General features: G+C 36.5%; 1 protein-coding gene and 1 long non-coding RNA gene across 2 annotated transcripts in view; one reads left to right on the forward strand and one right to left on the reverse strand.

Annotated features, from left to right (window-relative positions):
• The first annotated feature begins 5,272 nt into the window (after positions 1-5,272).
• The window catches only part of LOC127471970 (uncharacterized), a 30,383-nt gene continuing 10,495 nt past the window's right edge, over positions 5,273-25,160 (forward strand). The window contains exons 1-2 of the long non-coding RNA XR_007904816.1: positions 5,273-5,324; positions 10,341-10,454. This is a non-coding gene — a long non-coding RNA (uncharacterized LOC127471970). The remainder of the gene's footprint in view (positions 5,325-10,340; positions 10,455-25,160) is intronic.
• Positions 10,452-25,160, reverse strand: part of PRDM6 (PR/SET domain 6) — a 74,492-nt gene continuing 59,783 nt past the window's right edge. The window contains exons 7-8 of the mRNA XM_051789389.1: positions 17,952-18,128; positions 10,452-11,079 (exon numbers count right to left, since the gene is read on the reverse strand). Coding sequence (XP_051645349.1) covers positions 10,965-11,079; positions 17,952-18,128 — 292 coding nt within the window. The 3' untranslated portion in view covers positions 10,452-10,964. The remainder of the gene's footprint in view (positions 11,080-17,951; positions 18,129-25,160) is intronic.

Raw genomic sequence — 25,160 nt, forward strand, 5'->3', positions numbered from 1 at the left:
CCATTCCTTGTTGCTTTCAGTATTTTGATGTTGCCACCACCGCAGGTGGTCAACTGTGGAACAGCACCTGAATGGGAATAGTGACCCCTCTGATCAAATACAATGCAAAGTGCAACTCCTGGCATTTCCAATATTATAAGCCATATAGAGAAGCACTGTGATAGAAAACTTGCCAAATCTATAGGGCCTTTTAAATTTTCAAATAGAAGCCTAGGAAATTTATGACTGTGTTGCTAGATGTGGAGGCCAAGTAAACTCACAATGTTGATCTTAGTTGTGTTTAAATTTCTCCTGCCTCCTGGCACTTTGAGCTGTAGTGGAAAGAAATCATTTACTCCTAGAAGCTTTAAGCATTTGGAAACACAGGGGTACCATGGAAGAGCATTACGAACATAAATTATGTCACTCAAGTGGTCCCAGAACTGGTGTGGCTACGTTTCCTCTCAGACACTGCAGATCTTTAGTGACATGTGTGGGCACAGAAAAAAACACCAGTCCCTGAGCAAAATGTGGAGCCAGCCCTCAGCTTACTAGCTTTCTAATCAGGCTGCATTCATTTAAAACACCTTTGAAAGCAAACAAATAAACAGAAAGCTTGATCTTCCAAACCCTATAGTTTCTGTCTGAAAATGTGATTGTCTTTGTTAGACAATTGGTATTTAAAGACATTCTTTGTTTATCTGTATGTATACATACTTTTTAAATGTGGTTAAGTTTGGGACAGAATGTAGTATGTTGTCTTTCTCTTCCCATGCTTTTAGTTGCTAAGTTTCACATTTAGGAAAGAATCTAGCCAGCTTGTCACCCTGTTAGGGATCAGAGCTTACTGAGTCCTCACAGAGCCCCAGAGCAGGGCAGCAGAGCAGCAAGGGTACAGTCGCCCTCTCTGAGGCAGCATATGCTGGATGAAATCTCTTGGAGCAGAATAGGAGTAATCCATCTCCTTTGGAAAGGTTTTGGTTAAAATAAGCTTATTTTTCATTCCTTTATGAAGCATTTAATTTTAAATGTAGGGTAAAAGTTGTCAAAAAGTCCCAAGTACTACTGTGTGTAAGAACAGCAGTCAGATGATCTATCATGTGGAAGATTACCTTGATTTAATATAAGGGAAAATGCAGTTTGTTGAACTCAGAGACAAATGAAGCACTTATCTGAAAAGTAATTTTAATGAAAAAATTATGTGTGATACATACATGTTCTTCTGATTAAGCTTATTAAAGTTAGTCAGTAAGATTTCCTGGTAGAAAGCTCCCTTCTGTTTTTATGAAAACTCAACTGTATCCCTTTATTCTCTTACATTTGCATTTTTTTTTAATTTGTAAAATGTTTGGATCTTCTGAAGAAGAAAGAATTAATAAAGATTAGGGAGAGAGAGAATGAGAATGAATGCCTGTTTGTGTACCTGTACTTACACAAGGAAGAGAGCCTTTACTTGTCATGTGTGAGTTACATAGATCAGTAAGACTATATGCTACAGGAGAGACTTATTAAGAAAAATTTGATAGACAAAAAAGTATAAAAATCATCATTTCTTAAATCTAGCCTAGATCTTTAGTTAAGTATGATGAATTTACTTGTGCTTCAAAGCCCTCTCTTAAAATCACTACAAATCATACTACATTTTCAAGAATTAAAGTAGTGAAAACATTTATTTCTAAGCAATCAGAACTTTTTTTTCTTACTGCTTTTTTCTTTCATTTGTTTTCTCTTTTATGGCCCCCCCAAAAAATGAGATATTTTAGCTTGAAAAGGAGTGCTTCTCTTTCCTCATTCCAAGAAAAAATGCTCTTTACTCTCAGACCAAAATTTCATGCGATTTTCTCCAGAAAAGACTCATTGCTGAAGTTTTATTTTTTAATGAAATGAGATCTAGTGTTTTCTTTGTTTTAGTACAGTATGCTGACATTCTTCAGTAGCATAAGTTTTTATTATTAGTTTTTCCTATTTTTGAGGATCAGTTTATTAAAATACATGATTATAGTTAGGTAAAATCTAAGATACCTTTTATTTGATATCGAAACTGAATAATTTTCCTGTAGGATCTCTGCATGTGTCCTCTGAACAAGAATATGATGCCAGCAAAAATAGACCAGTAAGGAAAGAAAAGGGTTTGGTGAGTCTGTGTTTATTCTTCAATAAATCACAGTCACTATAAGTGACCTGCTGACTTCAAGTTCTTTAGGTCAAGGAACCCTTTGCTATTCTGCAACTTCACCTCTTTGCTGAGCCTCTTAATCAAAAGTGTAAAGCCAGAAAGAACATCAAACAATCAAGAGCTGGATGATTGGATTGGCTATTTTAAATGACTACAGCTATGGCTGTGACAGATTTGAGGATAGATTGCATTGTCTCAGCCTCACTAAGTAGGTTGAATGGGTTGAGCATTTTGTGAAAAACAGCTCCCCCTCTCAAAAAATTTACATGAAGCCATCACTCCAAGATACTTTGACTATTAATTTACTACATATGTAAAAGCTGCATGGATTAAAAAAAAATTCTAGTATACTGATAACTTTTCTTTGCCATAATAAATATTATTTATATTTTTTAATGTCTTTACTATATTAGCATATATTTGCTGTGCTATTTTATTAAGGCTTTTGTCATAATTCAGCCTGGTAATTTGTATTGGTTCTTGTGATTTTACCTGTGCTGTTAATGACACATTTAAAGGTGAGAGGGATACAAACCAAATTAAGGCACAAAGAAGTGAAGATTAACCATAAGTAAACACTGATGCAGATTCCCTTTCTTTTCTGCAATTTCTAAAATGCATGGTTTCCATGATGGTAATAGATGGTAATAGAGGAGAAAATTTAGGCGGATGAAATCAAAACCAACATCTGGATCATTACCTTGACATTGTTTGCTTTGGTTTTAGTTAATGAGATAATAATAGAAAGGAAGCTATCCTGTCCTGTACTGGACTAGAAGTAGATCTGGGAATTTGTATGTCTGAAGGCAATCTAGAAGCATATTCAAGTATTCATGAGACTGCCATGGGGTTTTGTGGGCAAAGACCCCCTCTACTTAGGCTGTTGGTAGAAAGGGAGATAGCCAGCAACCTTATTTGACACAGGAAAATCCTAAACTAGAAAGGTACTGGCAAACAAAGGAGAGGGAAAATAAAAGCTACACATGGCTTAAAATTCTTCCATAATCAACAGTATAACTTGTTAATACGTATCATATGAACAATGGGATACCTTCATTAGGGTACTGGGGTGAATTAAGGCCGTATGACCATGCAAGACTGAAAGAGATAAATTATCTGCCACAGTAAAAAGTAAAGCAATAATTTTAAAATCAACAATGTTACTTAGAAGTTTACACAGAAGAGCCAACCAATGGACTCTATGGAGAATCATGATTCACAGTATACAAATGTTCATGATTTTTCACTCTAGTTATTAGATCTAGACAGGAAGCAACTCTCAAAATACTTTTTAGATGAAAATGAGCTCTTGAAGCAGAGGAATCATGCACAAAGCAGTCCATTTTATGAAGGCATTTTTAGCATTTTTTTTCCTTAAAATTTATGGAAGATATTTCTCTCTTCTTCTTTTTTTTTATTTTTTTTTTTATTTTTATTTTTTATTTTTCCACTTCAAGCAAGCCCTTTACTTTTCTAGAAGCAAATTCTAGGACAGAAAAATGAAAACCAATCTGACCAATCTGTATTGCTAATGCATACATGAAAGATCTTTCTCTATGAGCTCTACTATTAGAATAAGAGCAAAGGAAAACTACTAAGATGGAAGGCAGACACAATATGCTTCTAAATTTCCTTCAGAGCTTAAACTTCCCCTATCTGCTTACCTCTCAACAAAGAACAGTGGAGACTCCTTTCTATCATGAGCATTTTATATAAAAACAAACTAAACAAACTGATATTAATAATCAGATACTGGTTTCCATTGTATCTGCCTCCCTATTCATGGAACATACATCTTCGTCATGTAAGCTATTTCAAAAACTGAGATGGGAGTTACATGGTGTTCTTATCACTGACTGATCAGACACTACTGCAGTACTTCATTGAGCAGAAATATGGTGCTGTATTACAGCAATATATTATCCCCATTCCTGAAGATTTTATGCATAAGCAGAAGAAATTGGCTTTCTATGCTTTAAAGAAAAAAAACAAAACAAAAACTAGAAAATGAAGGGAGACTCAGACAAACATACAGACATTACAACTACGGCTCAGTGTATGTATTTATCATGTTCTTTTTTACTTGCTAGAAAATATTTTTTTATGAAAATTTTAGTTTACTCCGTATCTAACTACCTTTTATGCCATGGGAAATACAAAAAACAATTGTTCCAATAAAAGACTAATAAAAAAAAAAGTCAAATAGCTTCCAGAAAAATATTTGATCACTAGTAGTGTGTGTACTGAAATGTTCTTGGCTCCCTTAAAAAAGAAAAAAACAAATTCCAGGTTGAAAACTCTCCATGACTGTTATAGTTTGACTCATTCTATTGAGGCTAAGATTATAAAAAAAATGTATTTCTGTGACTTGTTGTGCCAGTATAAACAAATACAAGTCCCTTCCTTGGTCATTTGCAAACTTATTTGGAGAAACTCTAGAGATGAGGAGAATGATTGAATGCAATAATGTCAGAGGGGAAGAGAAAAATAGAAGTATGATGTATGAAAATTATGACAAGATGGGAGGGGGGAGAAGACTGAAGACTGGAAAAAGTTTAAATCCATTGAGAAGTATTGGTAACATTCATCTGCTGTGGTTGGTGGAGAAGATGACACTGGAGAGAAAGACAGAGTGATCCAACTATGGCTACAATGGATAACCCAGACTTCACTAATGTGGCTTTTCAAGACTGAGGTGTCTCTAACATTATGTTATCTGTAATAAAAATAGTTTTTTAAAAATTAAGGTTTGTCAATGCTTTCTTCAGATGTGAGACATACTGAATTGAGTGCAAAGATTTGGATCCATTTTGAGATAGACTATATGTTCCTCTTCCCTCCCCATGTCCTTGGACCAGTTCCCATCATATTTGGTTATCTAGGTCTCCTATACTGTTAGTATGGATAGGAAACCTCCTGTGGCTGTGTTTGGATATCTGTGGTCTTCTTAGTTTGTTTTACACCTATGCAAGAGATTCAGATTTCACCAGGCAACTGGGTGTGTTAAGCACCCCACATTATATTGGTCTAATCCAAAGGGCTATCAGACCCCCGGCAGCCATGGAACATGAGATTGTCCCAGTTTGCTGTCAAACTGTTTTACTGACTGTCCCTTAGCAAGTAGCTACAGATGTCTGAGGCTGTGGGAATCAACACTCAGTATGTGGAGGTCAGAGCGCTGCTTCAACATGTGTGCCATCAATTCAAGTGTAGCTTGGGTTTGTGGGTTTTTTGGGTGTTAAGAAGTCACTGGACTTGTTTTAAGTGGCAGATTCTGTGTGATACCAAGGAGGCTACCTAAACAGGGTGTGCAGTGACTTGGACACTGCTGATCTCTTGTGTATTTGTTTGGGAGTAAGTGTCCACTTTGTTTGGATAAAAAACAACAGCCGAACAATAAGACTGATGCTATTTTGTTCTGCTGGTCTTTTGCACTTTAATACAGGATTGATTCCTCCCTATATTTCAATAATCATATTCAGAGACAAAAGTAAAGAAGCAGCACACTCCTAGTCCTTATCCCAGCTAAAAAAGTTCAGTAAATGGATTAGAAGAAAAATATTAGCAGACCTGAGCCTCACCTCTTCTAAACCATGTACCCAAAGAGTTTCAAAACGGTGGACCCCAGGACTCTTTTACGTCATAGTTTGGGCCATCAGCCAAAGGACTCCTCCACCCACCACCCCCTTTAGACATTTGTGTCTCATTAACTCATGACAAATTATGTGGGTTTGGTGACATAATCTCATACAGCATGACTCAATACAATTTCTTGTTATAAAGAACTTTTCTTGGATGTATAGAAGCTTGCTTAAATGATTGACTATCCCTGCTACTTGCAAACCAGCAGGCAGTCTGCTGGCCCATTTACCTGAGTATTTTCTCAAGTACGGTAGTTTTGCACAATTATTCTACCATGGTGGTTCTTGTGCTATGGTAAAGGTCATATAGCATGAAAAATTATAGAAGCTGATATATTTTTCTCATATTTAAGTGATATTTTTTCAAGTGGAACAAGGGGTGACTTAGTGAACTAATCGCTGCTCTTCAACATACACAATGGCAGTGAAATAATGCCAAAAAAGGCATTGAAGGTCCCTTGCAGTGGAGCATAATTATTGCTTTTAGCTTGGGTTTTAGAGTGACTTTTAAAGAATGAGCTCGGAGATCACAGCAGCTGGAACTTTGAAATTCTGTCAGTCCACTAGATGGTGATCCTTTTAAATTAGGATTCGGATAACTAAAAAAGACTCAGGCCACCAACCATAAAAGGGCCCCACACTTGAGTACACAGAATAGAAAGACTTGGTTACAGTATGACGTGATTTACATCATAACCTGTACCAATGAATCCCAAACGATTGTTGAGCATATGACTGCACTGTGCCCTCAGCATTACATCAACAGCAGTAGTGACACCCAGTGAACAAGAAAACTAAACTTGATCTCAGTCTTTTCTTGCTGCAAAAGAGTTTGCAACTTCCAAGTGGCAGACACCTTTTGGAAACAAATAATGACAACTGCAGCAAGGCACAGTGATTATTTGAGGCTGCCTTAATCACATAGACTATTTGGTTTTCTGCACAGCATGGACAGAATTCCATATCTAATATTAACGTAAGACAAAGGCTTAGGGTACAGTAATAGAAATGTTTTATTAAACAAATATATTTACATTTCTTCATCTTCTTTTTAAATGTGCGCCTGTTATTTTCATTTAAACACAATGCAATCTTTACAATTGATATCACAAGAATACAGCTACATGCATGACTTAGTTGGTCCTTGGCAGTAAAAAAGATGAATTTTATGAAGTTTAACAAATGCAAGCATTTGTTTATCTTTCTAATTACAGTGTTATTAGCATTTTTATTACAACACAGGACCCCTTCAACATACTCTACATCTATAGAGTGGATTTATGTAATTTTTCAGACTAGCTTGATGATGTTAAAACTTCCAAAATCTAGAGAAAAAAAATAAATTTCATGCAATCCCAGAATATTTTGTTTTCTGGAATCCTATATACATAAGGACTTGGATGGAACAGAATAGTGTTTTAATTGTAATTTCTAAAAAAATCATAGCAACTGATGACTCTCAAAAGCAATGAGGACTTACTTTTAGACATTCACCTATTTATTTGTTTGAAATAACATCATTTTTTCAGCTATAAGACAGCATCACATAATGCAATGGCACCATACAAAAATAAATATTAATTTAAAGGAGAGATGATGTTACCCAAAGAAAAAGATATACACATCACTGCTTGTAAGTTTCTAGTATGTAATATGCTGAAATTATTACATTATTCACCACTCAATTTTCTTTCATGGGAAGAAAATAAAATTGCATTAAAAACTATCATATTTAGGGGCTATAACTGCAGGTTTATAAAGGACCTAAAGTATTTCTGAAAGGCATAACTCTATGAATGTATAAAATTTAATTCCACACTGAAAAAAAAATCAGAACTAGGCACAATTTTTAAATATGACTTCCAACATGTTCAGAGTTGGATGAAAAAAAAAAATCCCAAAACCAAAAGCTTGGTTTTTTTAGCAGACTACAAAACAGAGATGCCAAGTGCTTCAGAAATTCTGAAATGGCAGGCACATAATCACTACATTTAAAGATAATTGTACTACACTTACTGCTTCAGTTTACTGTGTGCAAACACATACTGTATGCATAATAGATCTAAATGTACATTTGTTCCATCAGTACATGAACTAAAACTCACTCAGCATTTGGGAAGTTCAGGCAGGAACTGGATTCCCTTTAGTCCAAACCTGGGATGCATTAGTTTCTTCATGTTAGTTTTACATTTGCTATATCGTAACAGAATGCCAAACATTGTATTCAAGATAAACCCACTATGAAATCATGGGGTTTCACTGTATTGCTTTTATATGCTGCCAAATCTGTTGTGAAAATGCCATGTATAAAATAATACAATAATTGAAATTGTGCTTAGGCACATGGCACAACGTAGTGATTTACACAAGAAAGAATTATTTGGAAGAAAAAAATAAGTTCTGCAGACATACTACTCTAGTGCATTTTTAAAAACAAATCCAGTAAAATCTTGAAATAATTGATCTTTACTTCACACTCATTCAGGAGAGTATTTAGACACATGTTTAAATAAAAAACATACAAGTAAGCCTGTAGTCAGCAGGGAACTTGCAATATCTGTAAGCACATACTTACATACTATTTGCACTGCAGGATTTAACTACCAATCCCTTTCTGCACGAGGTGGATTGCTCTGCACTGCCACCAACCACTTCCTTGAATACAAGGGCACAGTTAGGTGCAACAGCACAAGTCACTGATCTAACATAGCTGCTTCTCAGAGCATGACATTTTCTTTCTTACTCTATTTATTAATTCCTGCTCTCTTTTTATGTCTTTAAACCATTTACTTGCAGAAATGATATACAGCTACTGTTCAAATGTTAACTAAAAGTTGGTGCCCCACCAGAATGTGTACTTTAGATTAAGTCGCTTAAATAAGGGAAGATGTGAACTACAAGGCATGAGGGTCTGAAAGGTTTAGGATCTGATTTTGGTTTCTTCTGTTTCATTAGCCTTGCTAGGAACAAAACAGTGTTCAGATAGACACCTTTAAGTTACAAATCTTCCTACCCAGCTTCCCATGCTTCTTTGAACCTACAACAAACAAACAAACAAATACATTTATATAGTAGCTAAGAGTCTCACATAGTTTTGAGGATAAAATCAGGCAAGTGATGACAGAATCGCTTGCGCCCCATATCTCTGCACTGAGAAACAGAGCTGGAAACTCACAGGAATGAAGCTTCTTTATGAGATAAGTTGGTACTCTCTAGAACAATGATAAAAAAATCTTTTTTTCCCCCACAATGTTTTTTAAATTTTTCCTAGCCAGACACAAATACTTCCAAAGTAATTCCCTGCAAAGCTTTGCAAACTCCAGATTCTGCAGTGTAGTTTTTGTAATATAATAAATGAACCTCACCCAGTAAGGATGTCTTAGCTTTTAAACTCCTTCTAAATGCATTTGAATTTTACTGCAGGCTCTTTTTCTGCTTGATCTCTCTGCAGAATTCATAAATGGCCTGAATCTGGTATTAAATTTGAAGCTGATTCTGTCTAGCCCTTTACAGAACTGGATACTTAATTCTCTACATATTTAAAATCATCCCCATAAATGTGTTTAAAATACTTATTATAATCAACTGAGCCCTTATGAGCCAGTCAGCACTTCAGTTTTGGTGCAAAACTGAATTATTCTGTTTTAATCCCCATAATCTCCACAATTTTATTTTGCAGTTTTACCTTATGATATAGCATGACCTCAGAACTGTTTAGGTTTTGCTTCTTGGTGATGGTGGGTTTTTTTATTTTATTTTATTTTTTCTCTTTTTTTTTTTTTTTTTTTTTTTTGTTATGTGTGGGGGGGGTTGGGTTTTTTTCTTTCTTTTTTTTTTTTTTTCATTTTTATCAATCTACAGCTCTAGCATTGAGACAATCAATACATAAACTGCTCACTGCGGGTCTCTAGGAGTGAAAAACATACTTTCATTAGACAAAATCATGAAATCTGAAATACTTCATGGATAAAAGCACAAATAAAAGTAGATCAAATCAACGTAATGACATCTGAGTTTTTTACCTTGATGTTGGGAATATTTTGGCTTTCTTTCATTCACTGTACCAGGCAAATTTCCATTAAGTGAATACTATGAAGTGTCCAAGAAATTTACATAGTATCTGAGTTCAGATTTACCTTTTGTTTTGAAACTCAGCCCAGCTATATTTAAAGCTTCATCTAATACAGGAGCATTTTCAATTTGATCCAAACCAACAGAATAAAAATATCAGTGGACTACAGCTTGGATTTCTGATCAGATTTCCTAGAAATCAGCATGACATTAAATCCGTCACCCAAACAAAAAATGTCTTCTTGGTGTTTTGCTCCTCATAATATGATTTACATGTAGACTTGAATCTTAAATGTTTAAAATACTTTCTATCACCTCTTTGTCTTTGATAACAATTAGACTGAATTTGAAAGCTCTATTAGTTTAACATAGTTTTCCTACTTGTTTCTTTATATAATGTGTATTTGCAGATATACAACATTCCTTGTTTTTCTTCTTTTTTTTCCTTTTCTTGGCTTTTTATTTCCCCCCAGAATATCTATGCCAATGCCAATGCAAACTACTTGCATGAAAAAGTGCACAGAGTGTGAGGCATGAGATATGGAAATGAAATGCCCTTTGGTCTGAGGCGGCTGACACTGACCCAGGTATAGCTCTTGATCACTTCCCATCCCACACAGCAATTTCTATTACAACCATCTCAAGATCAACTTAGCCCAGCCCAGCCAAATGTACGGATTATATCTGGGTCCTTTGAGTCATGCTACAAAAAAGGTGCAACAATAAACAAGTCCATGTGCATTCTCGGTCATAACTATGAGCGGAGTAACCCTTGAGATTCCTCACTTTGGCATTAAATAACAATTATAAAGGTTTTTAGAATTAAAGCAATACATGGAGGGACTTGAAATGTTAACAGCCCCAAGTAACTTGTCAATTGAAATAAGACTCATCCCTAGTCATAAATAAATAATCTCTTTCCTGGTCTCACTTCCATGCCAGGATCAATATCTCTTAACATCTTACTTATTTTATTACTGCTTTTGGTTTTCTGGGACTGATTGAAAGTTGCTCAGAGGAAATCTTTGGTTTTGCTTAAGTGTCCGTGACATTTAATCATGACTTTCCTTGCAGTTTAATTCCAACCAGTCAATCAGTTAATCCACTTCAATTGATTCTGTGCTCTCTGTTATTGGCTTGCACTCATTGGGCATCCTCTGGTGTCGACTCAGCTGGGTAGCTTGTGTGAAGCTCCTCTCACACCTCTCGCACCTGGTGAAGGCAAGAGAGAAAATTGAGACCAGGGAACTGCTCTGGGAGGTGGGTGATGGGCTTTGTCACATCCTGCCTAATCAGAACAGACACTCAAAAGTGGCTTCAGATTTTACTGGCTCAAGAGGTGTAATTGGTGGCTACTTCCAAGGCCTTGATGCCTATGATGGGACAAGGCCTGTCTGATTCAGAACAGAGGAATCTGTCAATAGACAGGGGGAAGGTGATTTCTCCAGAGAGGCCTGTCCTGCTGTAGCTCTGATCACTGTCAGTTCAAATAGATAAAGAACAAAAAGAGATTTTTAGGAGTGAGCCATCAAAGAAGAAGCTTGTCTGCAGTTTTCTGCTCTGTAACCCCTAAGAGAAATTGATGACAAATAGAATTTCACCTTCTGCTAATTTAAAAACCACAATTGCCTATTGGAGGATGAGAAATCACAAAGCAATAATCATTCAGTTCTAGAACACGAGAAAACTCTTTGTTTATCTGATCCGACTATGTTAGTGGGGTTCATTTTAAAGAGGCACACAGAGTTAGTGGTTATTTAATTACCCGACAACATCCACACTATTTCAGAAATCTGTGGATTGAGCAAGAACTCATAACAGTCACCAGTGTTTGCTTCACTGTCTTTTATGTTCACTTATCTTTCTACCCTGTCCTTTCTTAGAGAACCAAAATCTGCAAAAAAAATTAATGTGTGAATTAATTAACAAAGTAATTGAATTTTGGAAGGGATAGGAGAGGGGTTATTGTTGAGTCACAAATATGGATGCAGCATATTCTTCTTGTATTGTGTTTTCTCCAAAAGCCATCTTTGATTTAATAGTGTTGTGTGATGCTTTATCTTCAAAGAAGATTATCATAAAAGTATCACAAAAATTACTTCTTCACCTTCAAAGGACAAATGAAGAAAAAAAAGGACTCTAATTCATATTAATCTTTCTCTCTCTCTCCTGATGTGAATGATAGAAAGTGAACTGTGAAGTGTAACTGATCTAGCTGCTTATAATAAAAAGAAAGAAAGATATTTACACATATGCATAATTGTAGGTGTTCTTCACATTACTAATTTTTAGTAATAAAGTTCTGCTTCAGGAATATTTAGCACAGACATTACAGAGTCATTCATCCAGGTTACTGTCCCAATCTAAAACGTCAACACTTTTAAGTTGTGTTTCTTTGATTGTCTTTCATGGAATATTTTTAGCATCCTGTTCCACTGTTAAAAACTGCACTGTGATCTTGACAAATGTAAAACGTCAGCTTTAATGTATCAGACCTATCAGCTCAATGAAAATAACTCAGAAGTATTGATTACTTAATGATTTTTTGGGTATTCATTAACGTCTATGTGCAGATCATCCACTCTCCAGAGCTCCTGAAGTGCTGATGACACATTAGTGTACTGCTGATTGTTTATTAGAAAACTGATTAGTTACTGGATGAGTGTGTCAAAATATACTAAATTTCATTGCCTGACAAACTTGCAAATTATTGTATTATTTTTATATACATATATATATATCTATCACAGAAGCATTAGAATCAATTTTAAGACTGGGGGTTAACTTAGTCTGTATGAGATATTACCGTCTACTCAAACTTGATAGTTTTGTTATTTTGATGTCTACAAAGAAAAGTACTTTGCTTCCTGACCAATAGGAGGCTTGAATCCTCACCTAACGAAGCTGTAAATGATACAGTTGCAAAATAACCCTCAAAATCATGTGTGGCAACACCTCACTGTAAGAGCCTGGCCAAATAAAAGAAATACAAGGCATCAGGTTGCCCAGGCACCATCAGTCATTGAGGTAAAGACTATAGGTTGATCAAAAGACAAAATTACTCACTAAAACCATTGGGCATGAAGCTGTGACAGGCCTGCTTATCCTTTCTGGAGCTTGCCTGGCAGGCTAGAGCTGGGCACTGCATTCACTCACCACCTTGCAATGCTCTTGAAAGCTCAGAGCAAGGATTACAGTATTTCTTTAAAATGCAAGTTCCCATCCTTTACCCACAAGATTCTTCTGCCATATGAGTGCTCTAACCTCCCAGGTACGGGCTGTTCGGATATACTACCATAAAGGCACAGGGAAGAAGGATGCTAAAGAGAGAACAGAAAAAGAATAAATCTCTTGCTACAAGCATCTACCCTTTGAATAGGAGAGATGTGGGTGCCAAATGTTGATGAGGGCCAGACTTTGCTGTCTGTGCTTACACAGCCCTTGGACACCAGTCAGGATAAAGCCTTTGGAAAGGTGCCTAATTTCCTGTCTTTTTCTTGTACCTGGGTAACCTTCAGATGTTCCTTCAGTACCCAAGGTGCCCAGGATTGTCTAGGCACTTCCAAATGATGTGGATGGTGTTTCCAGGACAATAGTTTTGGATACATAGGTACCTGGCTTATTGACAGAGATCTGTATTAGGCTCCTGACTCCTCTTTTCAACATAGTCCACAGAAGTTGTTGCTGGATACAAACTGACAGAAAAGGTGAAGATAATAGTGTCATAGCAGTCAGCATTACTATCTCACAGGAGGTAAGAATAGGAGGAAGAGCAGGAATATTTTTCTCTTGAATTATTATGTACTCTCTCCCTCTATCAACAATTCTTTCCCAGACCATCATAGCAGAATAACAACTGCCATAAGCCTATGAGATCAATAAGCATGTGTGTGTGTTGGTTTGTGTGTGCATATTTCCATACTATAAGCCATACACGTGTTGTTGGAAATTTTAATAGTAGTCAAAATTGTCAGAAAGGAAAAAGAGTCCATCTCTCATGTGACCATCCACAAAGCAACCATGAGGCTGAGCCCAAGCCTGACTACTAGACATATCAAATTTTGGTTAAGCCTCAAGTGCAGATACATGTATTGCCAATAATTATACCTATTAACTGAGATACAACTTAATTTCCACTTAGGGCCATTCAACGGCATGTGAGAGTAATTTAAACAGTCTCAGACACAATGTAGATCCAAAGAAGCAATTCCAAAGTCCTCAAACAATTAAATACTATCAGTGAAAACTAGATCCCTGTTATCTTCTTTTACAATGTGTGTGTGCCTTCATTGTAATTGTACAGACCAGTGTATTACAGCATTCGACCTCCTTAAACTCAGGACTTCAATCCACCACAAAGTTTCCCTATATGATTTGCTTGGGTGGAGGTGCTAAGCAGAACTGTTCTTAAATTCACAAAGAACATCAACGGGTTTTAAATATTTCTGCAGTACTGTGTTTACTGATTTTGTTTAGATAGCCCTCATTATCACTGGTCTGCTTGTTTGCTTCACAGTGCTTTGATGATTATAGACAGGATTGGTTTAATTTGCACATTTATATTAACCTCTGTGAAAGACTGGAGGAGGAAAATGCTGAGGGTCTATTTTAGGGGGAAAAATCTGCATTCAATACTGTCAAAATAAACACTTTAGGATTTCATTCAAGAAAAACATTTAACACTACATTTTAAATTCATTTGAAGGGGTTAAAAAAAAAACCAAAACCAGAAAAAAATATTGCAAAGCTGAGATGTCACTGCAGGTACAATGTTCAACCTGAAATGAATGCTCCCCAGTTTTATACGTTGGTAAGAATAAATGAAAAACACCTGAGCTATCACAAGCTGAAAGAATCTTTCCTCTAATTATTTTGGTTTGAATCTTGCATATTAGATCTTTGCATAACCCTGATTCTGCAGGCAAGTCCCTTAACTATTTTTCAGTTTTACTAAAATGGAAGTGGGAAGTGTTGAGACGAACTTAAGAAAAGGGAGGTGACAAATAATTTTCCTTTTTCTCCTACCTTTTAATTTACTTAAGAGCTTTGTTCCCAGACTAGCAGCCATAGTGGAGACTTCAGTAAGATAAGAATACACAAAAACTTTACAGCGCTGACGCTGGCTTGATAGCTTGTGATGACATGAAAAGAAATCCCTTCTAACTGGACCTGCAGTCCAGGCAATGCAGCTAAAGCTTTGACTACAGATAACCTCACTTAGCATTGTTATCTTAATGAAAAGCAAATAGAAAAGTCTTCCACTATACATCCAAATTTACCTAGGACCTACAAAGAAAAAGCCTTCTCAGAGAAAAAGCTTTTTAACCAATCACAAACTTCCTCTTACATCACAATTTCTTTGAAATATTTTAAATGCTGTTACTCTATGTTCACAATTTTTTAAACCAAATTCTAAAAATAATATACATACAAACATACTCAGTGTTTAAGATTGTCAGCTTAATCCACACTCACTGTAATTTGTCTTACAAAATAACTGCAATACTTACTTTGAAATCATGAGATTGCATTCATGACAACAGCAAATTTAAAACTGAATTTAGTAACAACTTCAAAATTATGCCTATTATTTTTAAAATAACATCTAGAATTTAAGTAATTTATCACCATGCATGATCATTCTTTCTAGTAGTAAAATTATTAGTCAAGAGAATTGTGTGCATCATCACAAATACAGACTTTTTTGAGGTACAGAAACCATATCTCAATGAACTTTTCCATCTTGCACTTTTTTTTGGTAAGTGTACACTCTAAATTCCATTGTAAATAAGGACTTAAAAACTAAATTGCATGATCAAGTGACGAAAGTCTTGTTTGTCCCATTTACAGTTCTTGTTTACTAGAATTTGTTGAGGACTTTTTTTCTAAGCTTTCTTACTACCTGGTCTCATGACCCCCTTATTCAAAAGAGAATCTGAATGGTGATAAGACATCAAGATGAGCTGCAGCTCTCTCTTTTTTTTCCAGCAGAGAGTGTAGATCAGTTTCTGGATAAGTTTTGTGCCCCTCCTCTCTCAAATGCAAGCAGTCCTGTGTGGGAGGCAAATCTGCCCTTTTGAACAGCTTGCGGTATCAAGGTACATGTGCCCTCTTATCTGACTAGCAGTGATGGGAAGATCTGCAGCTCCAGTTTTAGCTTCATGTGAAATTACTAGTCAGCTTACTGTGAATACTTCAACAAGTCTTACAGAGAGAAATTGGTACTACTGTTTGTTGAGCTTAAGGAAGAAATTAAATAAAAATCTTGCAAGATTGAAATTATGCCATATATCATAAAGAAGCAGTGCAGAGCATACACATTTTTTGTCCCTCTGCTGTGTAACTTTAAGAATAGGTAGACCCATCCTGGAATACTTAAATACTTCCACATAAGCAGGGCAAAACAAAAACAAAAAAAACCCCAAACAACAAATTCCAGACAACTGGTCAATTGTAGTACACACATTAGGCTCTTTCGCAGATGAAATTGTGCTGTAATCAAGACCATTTTGGAAAAGGGGAAAAAAATTGCTAAACCAAAGGGGAAAAATAATGACTCTAAATGGGGCAAAATAACAGGTCTATTGGAAACATGACAAAAACAGGATGTTAAGGAAAAAAATTAAGTGGAGTCAACAAGGTTACACATAAGTAACACATTAACATTAAATGAAATCTATTTTCCATTTTGACCTGGAAACCTCTTCCATTAATTACTAAAATCTATTTACACAGCAACTAGATAAAATCAATCTGATTGCTCACACCATTTTTGGTTCACTTTCTATGGGCTCTGAGCATTCAACATACTGGCTCAAGAGAAGTCAATATTTAGATGTTCTGAGTTTCCATGTTTTGCCTCCTACAACACTATCCTGGCCATGATTTCTGCTATGCAACTTCTTCTGTACTGGATATGCAGCATTTTGTTCCAGCTCTGTCCCCTTGCTCCCAGCAAAGACCATGGATGGAGGCCATGCTTTCTTACAACCATATATAGAGGCAAAGACTGTCCACCAGTATCTCTCGGGATTGTTATGAGGGGTTCTGACAGGCCCAATAGCTGAGCTCTCTTACATTAACCAGACAGAAAGCACAGTATGGCAAAAGTAGAAAAGACAAAAGGAGAAAAGTAAACAGAGAACAGACAGCACTTGGAGAACTGGGAGAGATGCACACCTTCTTCTACACTTATTCCCATTCTTCCTAGGAACATTCAGGCAGGTTCTAAAAGAAGTGATATCAATACAATATATGATGATATCAATATATTACTTTTGTTCCCGAGTGGAATTGTTCCAGGTACAACCTGGGTCTGTCAGTTCAGCAAAGAAAAAGACACAAATATGGGAACTATTTCTTCTGTCTTGGAGAACACTTCCTGTTAGGTAGTCAGAGTCTTGCACAACAAGGTAAAATAAGCCTGGATCAACTGTGCTGTAGATGGAGGTGAGCATAGAGGGACAATTTCTGAGACTCAGGTGTGTGCTTAGCTTAAATTTCAGTAAACATAAACTGCAGAAATAGGTAAAGTCTGTTTAATTAAAAACTGTCTTGACCAGGTGACTTTTTTTTTAATATCTTGGAAAGCTGAGCACTATCAATTTATTATTATGATCTTACAAAACTTATGTCTCAAGTCAGAGTTGCATTTTGTATGCAGTGATTCTGAGACTAAAAGAAGATGCATATTTCTCTCCCATATTTAACCAGAGCCAAATTAGCTTTCACTTGAAGTTCCATCCACCTCAGCCTATTGACATCTAAGAAACGTATTAATGTTCTTGTAGCATGACCTGTCCCAGTCTTGACTGTATTTTCAGCTGTGGTTCTCTGGCAGCAGCTTACCACTTAATTAAAACAATCAAGATCTCATCAGAGAAGGAAAAATTGTTCAGGGATGTCAAGGAACCCAAAACCAAATCTGTTTTACTTCTGGTTTTAGCTTCACCACTAACTGTTTTATCTGGTAGTCTTGGCTTTCAAGGAAAACTCTGCCGAGTGCTGGGGATGCTACTGAACAGCAGCAGTGCATTTTCCTCTCTAATCTAAGCTGACAAAGGCTGCTGGCTTCAAGTACTTACTTGAAGGGCTTTTCCCCAGTGTGTGTCCGGATGTGATTGTTGAGTGTTGTGGCACCAGCAAAGGCACGACCGCAGTAGCCACACTTGAAAGGCCTGTCACTGGAGTGCGTAACTACGTGGTTCCTCAGCTCTGAAGGTTGGGAGAAAGACTGGGAGCAGTGACCACACTGGTAGGGCCTGCAGTGGGAAAAAGAAACAGCACGTCATCAGTGCCTTTTGTTGACATGAACAGGAAACCATATGGAAGGGAGCACCTGATCTTTCCATAACTTTCGAAGAGAACTGCAGGTGCACTTCTCTGAGTCTTTCTTGGGAGAAACATACCCGAAACTTCATGAGCTCTCCAACAAATGTAAAATTCTTGCACAGGAATTAAATGAGAGTCTATGGGCATGATGCCCCATAAAACATAATTCAACAAGCTACTGACCCAGCAGTGCACGTCAATATGCCTGCCTTAATTCTCTCAACTCAGCATGGTACTCCTCAGCCACAAAAAAAATCCTCACACTTTGGAAATAAGGGTCTCATGAAACCCTGTCTGTTGGTGCCAGCTATAGTCTTACCTACAAATATCTAATTGTTATGCCTGTATTCTACCTGTATTCTGTAGCTGTTTGCAATTAAATTCTTTGTATTGCTCTGGAGAAATCTAGGTTTTTTGAGATCATGTATTTCAGTAAGAAATATTGGAAAAAGTAACCACCATGTTACAATTATCTGTCTATTTTCCTACATCTATTAAATATATTTGCATTTTATTAACATGTTTCTCCCACCCAGACTAAAAATGCCTTTTTTTAGGATCTTGGAAGGAAACATAGAACTTAGGTTTTCAATGCCACGGTTTGTTAAAAACAAACATAACAAACAAACAAACAAAACTAAATGATATGTTGCAAATTGAGGATCATAACAAGCAGACTGCAGACACAGAAAGAAAAGGATACAAGACAGTAATGTGAGACAGGTCTGCTGAAATGCTAACTAAAATAAAATGTGAAGAAACAATGTTTATATATTTCTACTTGGTAATAGTGATTTAATATCAACATCCCAGAGGGGTTTTTTCCATTTCACATTTGTTTTGAGTTAGTGGCAGAATCCTAAATGCTTATCCAATTTTTTCTCTTAAAAAATTAAGATTTTTTTTTCTAGAGGGATAATAATAATTTTTACCCTACACAACATTTTAACTCTTGATGTCTGCATTTCCAGAGCCAATGGCCAACTTAGCTCAATTACTCTCTCTTTAATAAATGCGTATGTTTAAATGGTTAGAAACCAAAACTAAAGGGAAGAAGACAATGGTGACCAAGCATGTACAATTCAATTAAGTGCAAAATAAAGTGAACTATCTCATTTGTCAAGTGAACTGCTTAATTGTGGCTACTTGCATCACTGAACACAAATACTATTATTTTACAGTGCTTCAGAGCACTGAATCCTGATTGTAGAATTTTTTAGCTTGATTAATAGCTCAGCATTCATCAATAACTCAATAGCTTACTACTTTAATTACTTGCATTTGAAAATCTACTCTCCAACAAGTTTAAAAGTAATATATAATAGCTGTGGAAAGGTAACTTATATAATGTGGCCCTTAAAAATACACAAATACATGTAAAACAACATTTTAAGAAAATAATAAAAACTCATTATCTGTTTCTCTTATTGGGAGGCAAGTAGTAACATGCCTAGTTTTCTCCTTTCTTGAAGTGCAAAGTTATTTTGCACAGAAAATATTTTTCAAATTTAGCATGAAATGTTTAAAGCTGGTAAAACAAAGATGATTTGTGAATGCAGACTTACTTGTTTGGATATTTTCATATCAAACACTTATAAGCAAAATAATGCAATAATGTTTTCTGTATCCAAGAAACATTGATTTTTTTTTTAATAGTGAAGCGGACCATTAACATCTATTAGCCTCTGGTTATCTATTTTTAATAGCTACTATAAGAAATTATACAACACTACGTACAACCAATTAATCTTTTATTTTTTTAACAGTCAATGTGATTAATTTCACACAGTGAAAATTCACACTGTAACTTCTCTGTAAACAGTCAAAATTCCAAACCAGTTGTAAGTGAATGTTGTGATGTCAGGCAATATGGGTTCACCCCCTACATTGGCTCAAAATAAATGAATTCTTTACGAAGTACTCAATACGTTTCGCTGGCTGATGCTCAAGAAAACAAGCCTTGTAAGAAATCACCTATTGTTAGATCACTCTGACTATATTTTTTCCATTCATCTACATCTTGGGAGAAAAAATATTAAAGAAGTCACCTTCCTCTTTGTAAGGGATGCATTTCTCCGGTTTATGCACAGGCAATGCTGATTAACACTAAAATGTGTAATTTTTTTAAAGCTTAGATACAAGACACATTAGAGAAAGCTCATTTTAAAAAGAGAACCTATAAATACATTCAAATACAGTAACATTTAAAAATGCTCTAATTTTTACAAATGCAGATTTAAGTATGTCAACTTTTGACAACTTTTGGATACTACTATTTTTCCAAGAGCAAAAAAAGTCATTCAGCAAGTATAAAACTTATCATTTTGTTCTCTGGTAACCATTTTACTGAGCTCAGAAATTTTTCTTGGAAGAAAATAAAATCAATATGTTGTTTTCAAAAAAAATGAAAGTGGTGCAGAAGGACTGAACATGAGCAGTGCTCGGTTCAGTGAGTACATTGACATGGGCAGATCACGCCTGCCTTTGATGTAGCAGTTATGTCTTCTGCCATCACTTTGGTCTGCACCAGGACAATGAATTAGGATGGTGACCTCTTTATAACAGAGGTTTGCAGACAGAAGGAACAGGGACACAGTGACAGAAATATTGGACTTCATAGGCTGTACTTTCAAAGATCCGCTGCTAGACTGAATGCACTCCCAGCTCAGAAAAACTAATTTCCACTGAAATAACCAAGAACTTATCATACCTTCTGAGCTTCAAGGTATCCTGTGAATCAAAATCTTCTCAGATAGTAATTTTAAGTTACATTTAAGAACAGCTAGACTGATGTATAGCAATGTGCAGTTGAGAATGATGTTCTGACAGCCACCAAAAGCAGTTCTAATGTTTTTTATTAATCACCTAGTTACATATTTTTTTAGCTCTACATCTTTCTTTTGAGCTTGCAGATAGGAAACCTACTTACCTAGAAGCAAATTCTGCTGTCGAAGGAATTACACTGTTATCATTAATCCCCTGCATCATTGATCAGCTCTCTAGTTTTACTGAAAGGTGTGATCCACCATCTTTTTCTAGAGACTCTAATCCTACAGTCTCTGACTATATGGTGGCCCACTATAGCAACATATACCATTTAAAGCAAAATTCAGAGAGCAACTCTAATGTAATAGTTTTCAGATTTTGTAGTTATTTTGAGGTTTTCCAAGTTTTGTGAGTCTCATTTACAAAATGAAAACACTAAGGAATAAATTTTGCTCTCTACCCTAGAAAATATATTGAATGATTTTGCTCCTTGGTGATGTGTTTTCCTGTCTTACAGTTTTATCACAATTGTAGTTGATTTTTTTTCTGGGTGAAACTACATCATATATGGGACCAGTACAAAACACATATTCCCATATGAGGCTTACTGAGCCTCACCAAAGCTCATGCTTTGTGCAGGATATGTAGAACCCTCAACATGCACAAAGCATATGAATAGAGAAGAATAGAAAAATCCATATCTATGCAGCTGGAACAGCTACTGACAGATAACTGTACATTTAGATTGATACTTTTTAGATTTTTGTTAAGTAAAAGTAGCATAGTTTTTTTTATCTTGTAGTATTCCTCTGCTAAAACAATATACTTTCCACCTTCTGACTCCCAAATATATCTACCCATTATAAATTTATTTTATATATCTTAAATTATTAATTCTCTGAATTTTCTTGAAAAAATCTTGCCATTATTTTCCACTGAATTTTCAAATTACTTCTTCTTTTAAGAAGTGAATTTGGTCTTTTCAAGCGACATATGGAATCCTAGTGCAATTCTTAGAAGAGAAATTGCTTTAATAGTGAGTTCCTGAATACTTGTAACTCTATCATTGAAACACTCACAGACCAAGCAGTTAATTACAGTTCTGTAATTCTTTTCCTTTACAAACAGCTGGAAAAGCACCAGCAGAAAGAAGAGAGACTGGCATGTGGTTGAAAGGGCTTTTCTCCTTATTGAGGACTAAGAACTAAAAACCCAACTTGATCATAGAATGATTTTTGTTGGAAGAGACCTTAAAGATCACCTAGTTCCAACTCCTGTGCCATGGGCAGGAACCCCCTTCCACTGAAAGCACCATCCAACCTGGCCTTGACAACTTCTCAAGATGGAGCATCCACAGCTTCCCTGGGCAAACGGTTACAGTGTCTCACCACCCTCAAAGTAAAGAATTTCTTTCTTACATCCAATCCAAATTTACCCTCTTTCATCTTAAAGCCATTATCCCTTCTTCCATCATTACATGCCCTCATAAAAAGTCTCTCTCCAGTTTTCTTTCAGGCCCCTATAGGTGTTGGAAGGCTGCTATATGATGTCCCTGAACCCTTCTCTTCTCCAGGCTGAAAAACCTGAACTCTGTCAGCCTGTCTTCCTCCCTCTGATCACCTTTAGGATTCTCCTCATAACTCTCTCCAGCACATTCTTCCTATATTGGGAGTCCTAGAGTTGGACTGTTACTGAAGCCCTACCTGTTGGCTGTCATCAGCCACCTCCTTATTTTCCATGTCCCTTAACATAGTTGCCTGAAGGATCTGCTCCATGTTCTTGCCAGGTGCCAAGGTGAGACTGGCTGGGCTATAGTTCTCCAGGTCTTCCTTTTTTACAGTGGAGCTTATGTTTCCCCTTTTACAGTCAGTGAGAACTTCACCAGACTGCCACAACCTCTCAAATATGACAGATACTGACTTAGCCATAGATAGTGACTTAGCCACTTCGTCTTCCAGTTCCCTCAGGACCCATACATGCATCTCATCAGGTCCCATGGAGTTGTGCACCTTCGAGTTCCTTAGATGGTCTCCAATCTGATCTCCTTCTACAGCTGGCAATTCTTCATTTTCCCAGTCACTTCCTTTGCCTTCTGTGACATGGGTGGTGTGACTGGAACAATTCCCAGTGAAGACTGAGGCAAAAAAAAATTATTGACTGCCTCAACCTTATTCATGTCTCAGGTCATGAGGCCTTCTGCTTCTCCTAGAGAGGGCCCACATTTTTCCTTATTTCCTTTTATCACAAACATAACTACAGAAGCTTTCATTGTTCTTCATTTCCCTGCCCGCATTGAATCCTATCATGGCTTCAGCTTTCTTAAACTGATTGCTGACTGCTTGGACAATCTAACTGTATATCTCACAGACTACCTATCTTTGGTTCCATCCTCTGTAGGCTTCCTTTTTGTCTTTGAATTAATCCAGTGGTTCCCTGTTCATTCATTCAGGACTTCTGGTGGTTTTGCCTGACTTCCTCTCTGATGGGAAGCATTGCTCCTGAGCTTAGAAGTGGTGATTGATCTCAGGGTCTCAAGGCGTGGGACACAGGACTCCATTGAACTCAGGACAGGATTTCACATTGTTATAGGGGGAAGGCTGCCACACCACAGCCTCTGCAAAAAAACAAAAGCAGACCATGTTGAAGCAGTGCCAACACTGGCTTTCAGGACCAGGCCTTGGTACAGCACAGACCATTAAGAGCACACCTGCACTCAGAGGAGTTAGGTCACAGTTATTCTCACATAAAGCTATTTTTGAGGAATGCCTTCTTCTAGCAAGTTGAACTAAGGCTAGAGAACCAAGTGACACCTTGGGATACTGCTAACTTGCACACAGAAACATCCCTAGCATCAGCGGGACCACGGGTGGGCTACCTTCCCTGACTCTGGACTCCACATTCCCTGCTGCCTTGGTGTTCCCCTTAGTCAGCACAGCTGCTGTCCTGAGCACCTCAGGCACCAAACAGCAGCAGGGATGGCAGAGCTGGACCCACTGGGAGCTCTGGATCCTCTGTTACAAGTGTTTGTGAAGAAACTAGCAAAAGCAGAAAGCTGGCGCACTTGAAGCATTTGCAAATGTAAAGCTGTCAGAGAGAGTTGCTGCTCTGTACACCCGTTATTCTTATTAGCTTTGAGTGCTGGGAGTTTGCAAATCTTTTTGAAAAGATTATGCAAGAACAAGCATTAAATTCAGCACGAAGTTTACTTTAATTGAGCAATACTCAATAAACAGAAAGAGACAATGCTTGCTCACAGCATCTATTTTTTCTAATCTGTTTTGGAGATGTTCAAATTAATTAATGGACTTAGGGAGAACCTCAAGGTCAAAGACACAGAACCTATAAAGAAAAATATTAACACAAAATGGACTGAACCACAATCTTAGAGAGAAAGACCTATTAAATTGGTAACGTCAAGTTCTTGTTTAAAAAAAACCCCACAAAACCAACCACAACAACAAAACAAAAACAAAAAAAAAAGAACCCTAAAAAACCCTTACAATTTAACATAGAGTTGCTACAGCAAAACTTAAGTGTAATAATACCTTTTTAGTAAACAAGAATTGTGAGTGCCAGATCACACCCATAATCTATCAGCCATAGACACACTAATAGAGTGGACTTTCCCTCAAATTATCAGCTTGAATACATGGTAATCAATGATAATATTTATCACACAGATGTACATGTTGCATATAAAAATGTGCCACAGAGAGGTCTTGGGAACTGCAGCCATCTCCCTATTCTGAATCTGGTGATCATAGTGAGATGGAAGAGCTGTGTCATTTAAAAAGATTGCATCATTAATAGAAAAGTGGTTGCTGTTAAAAAAAAAAAACAAAAACAAACAAACAAACAAACAAAACAAAAAAAAAACAAAAAAAAACAAAAAACAACTGCTCTAAATATTATTCAGTACGATATAAAGAGTTTTGGTTACCCCTTTTTTAAGCCTCCCAAATAGAAGCCTCCTGCTGCAGTAGAAGGGAGGAAATTTAAAAAAAAATTAAAAAATAAAATAAAACAAAACAAAATGAAAAAACCAAACAAACCAAAACACAACACAACAAACAACAACAACAAAAACCATGAAAATGGATTTCTCACTTTTTCTTCAAGAAATAGTTTCTCAAAGTGTCTCTGTCTAGTCAAGGCTTAAAAAAAGTCCCAAAGGCTCAGAAAGTCCCAGAATTCAA

The sequence above is a fragment of the Manacus candei genome, unplaced genomic scaffold (genome assembly GCF_025592945.1).
Source record: "Manacus candei isolate 608988 ecotype Guabito, Panama unplaced genomic scaffold, ASM2559294v1 h1tg000027l, whole genome shotgun sequence".
NCBI lineage: Eukaryota > Metazoa > Chordata > Aves > Passeriformes > Pipridae > Manacus > Manacus candei.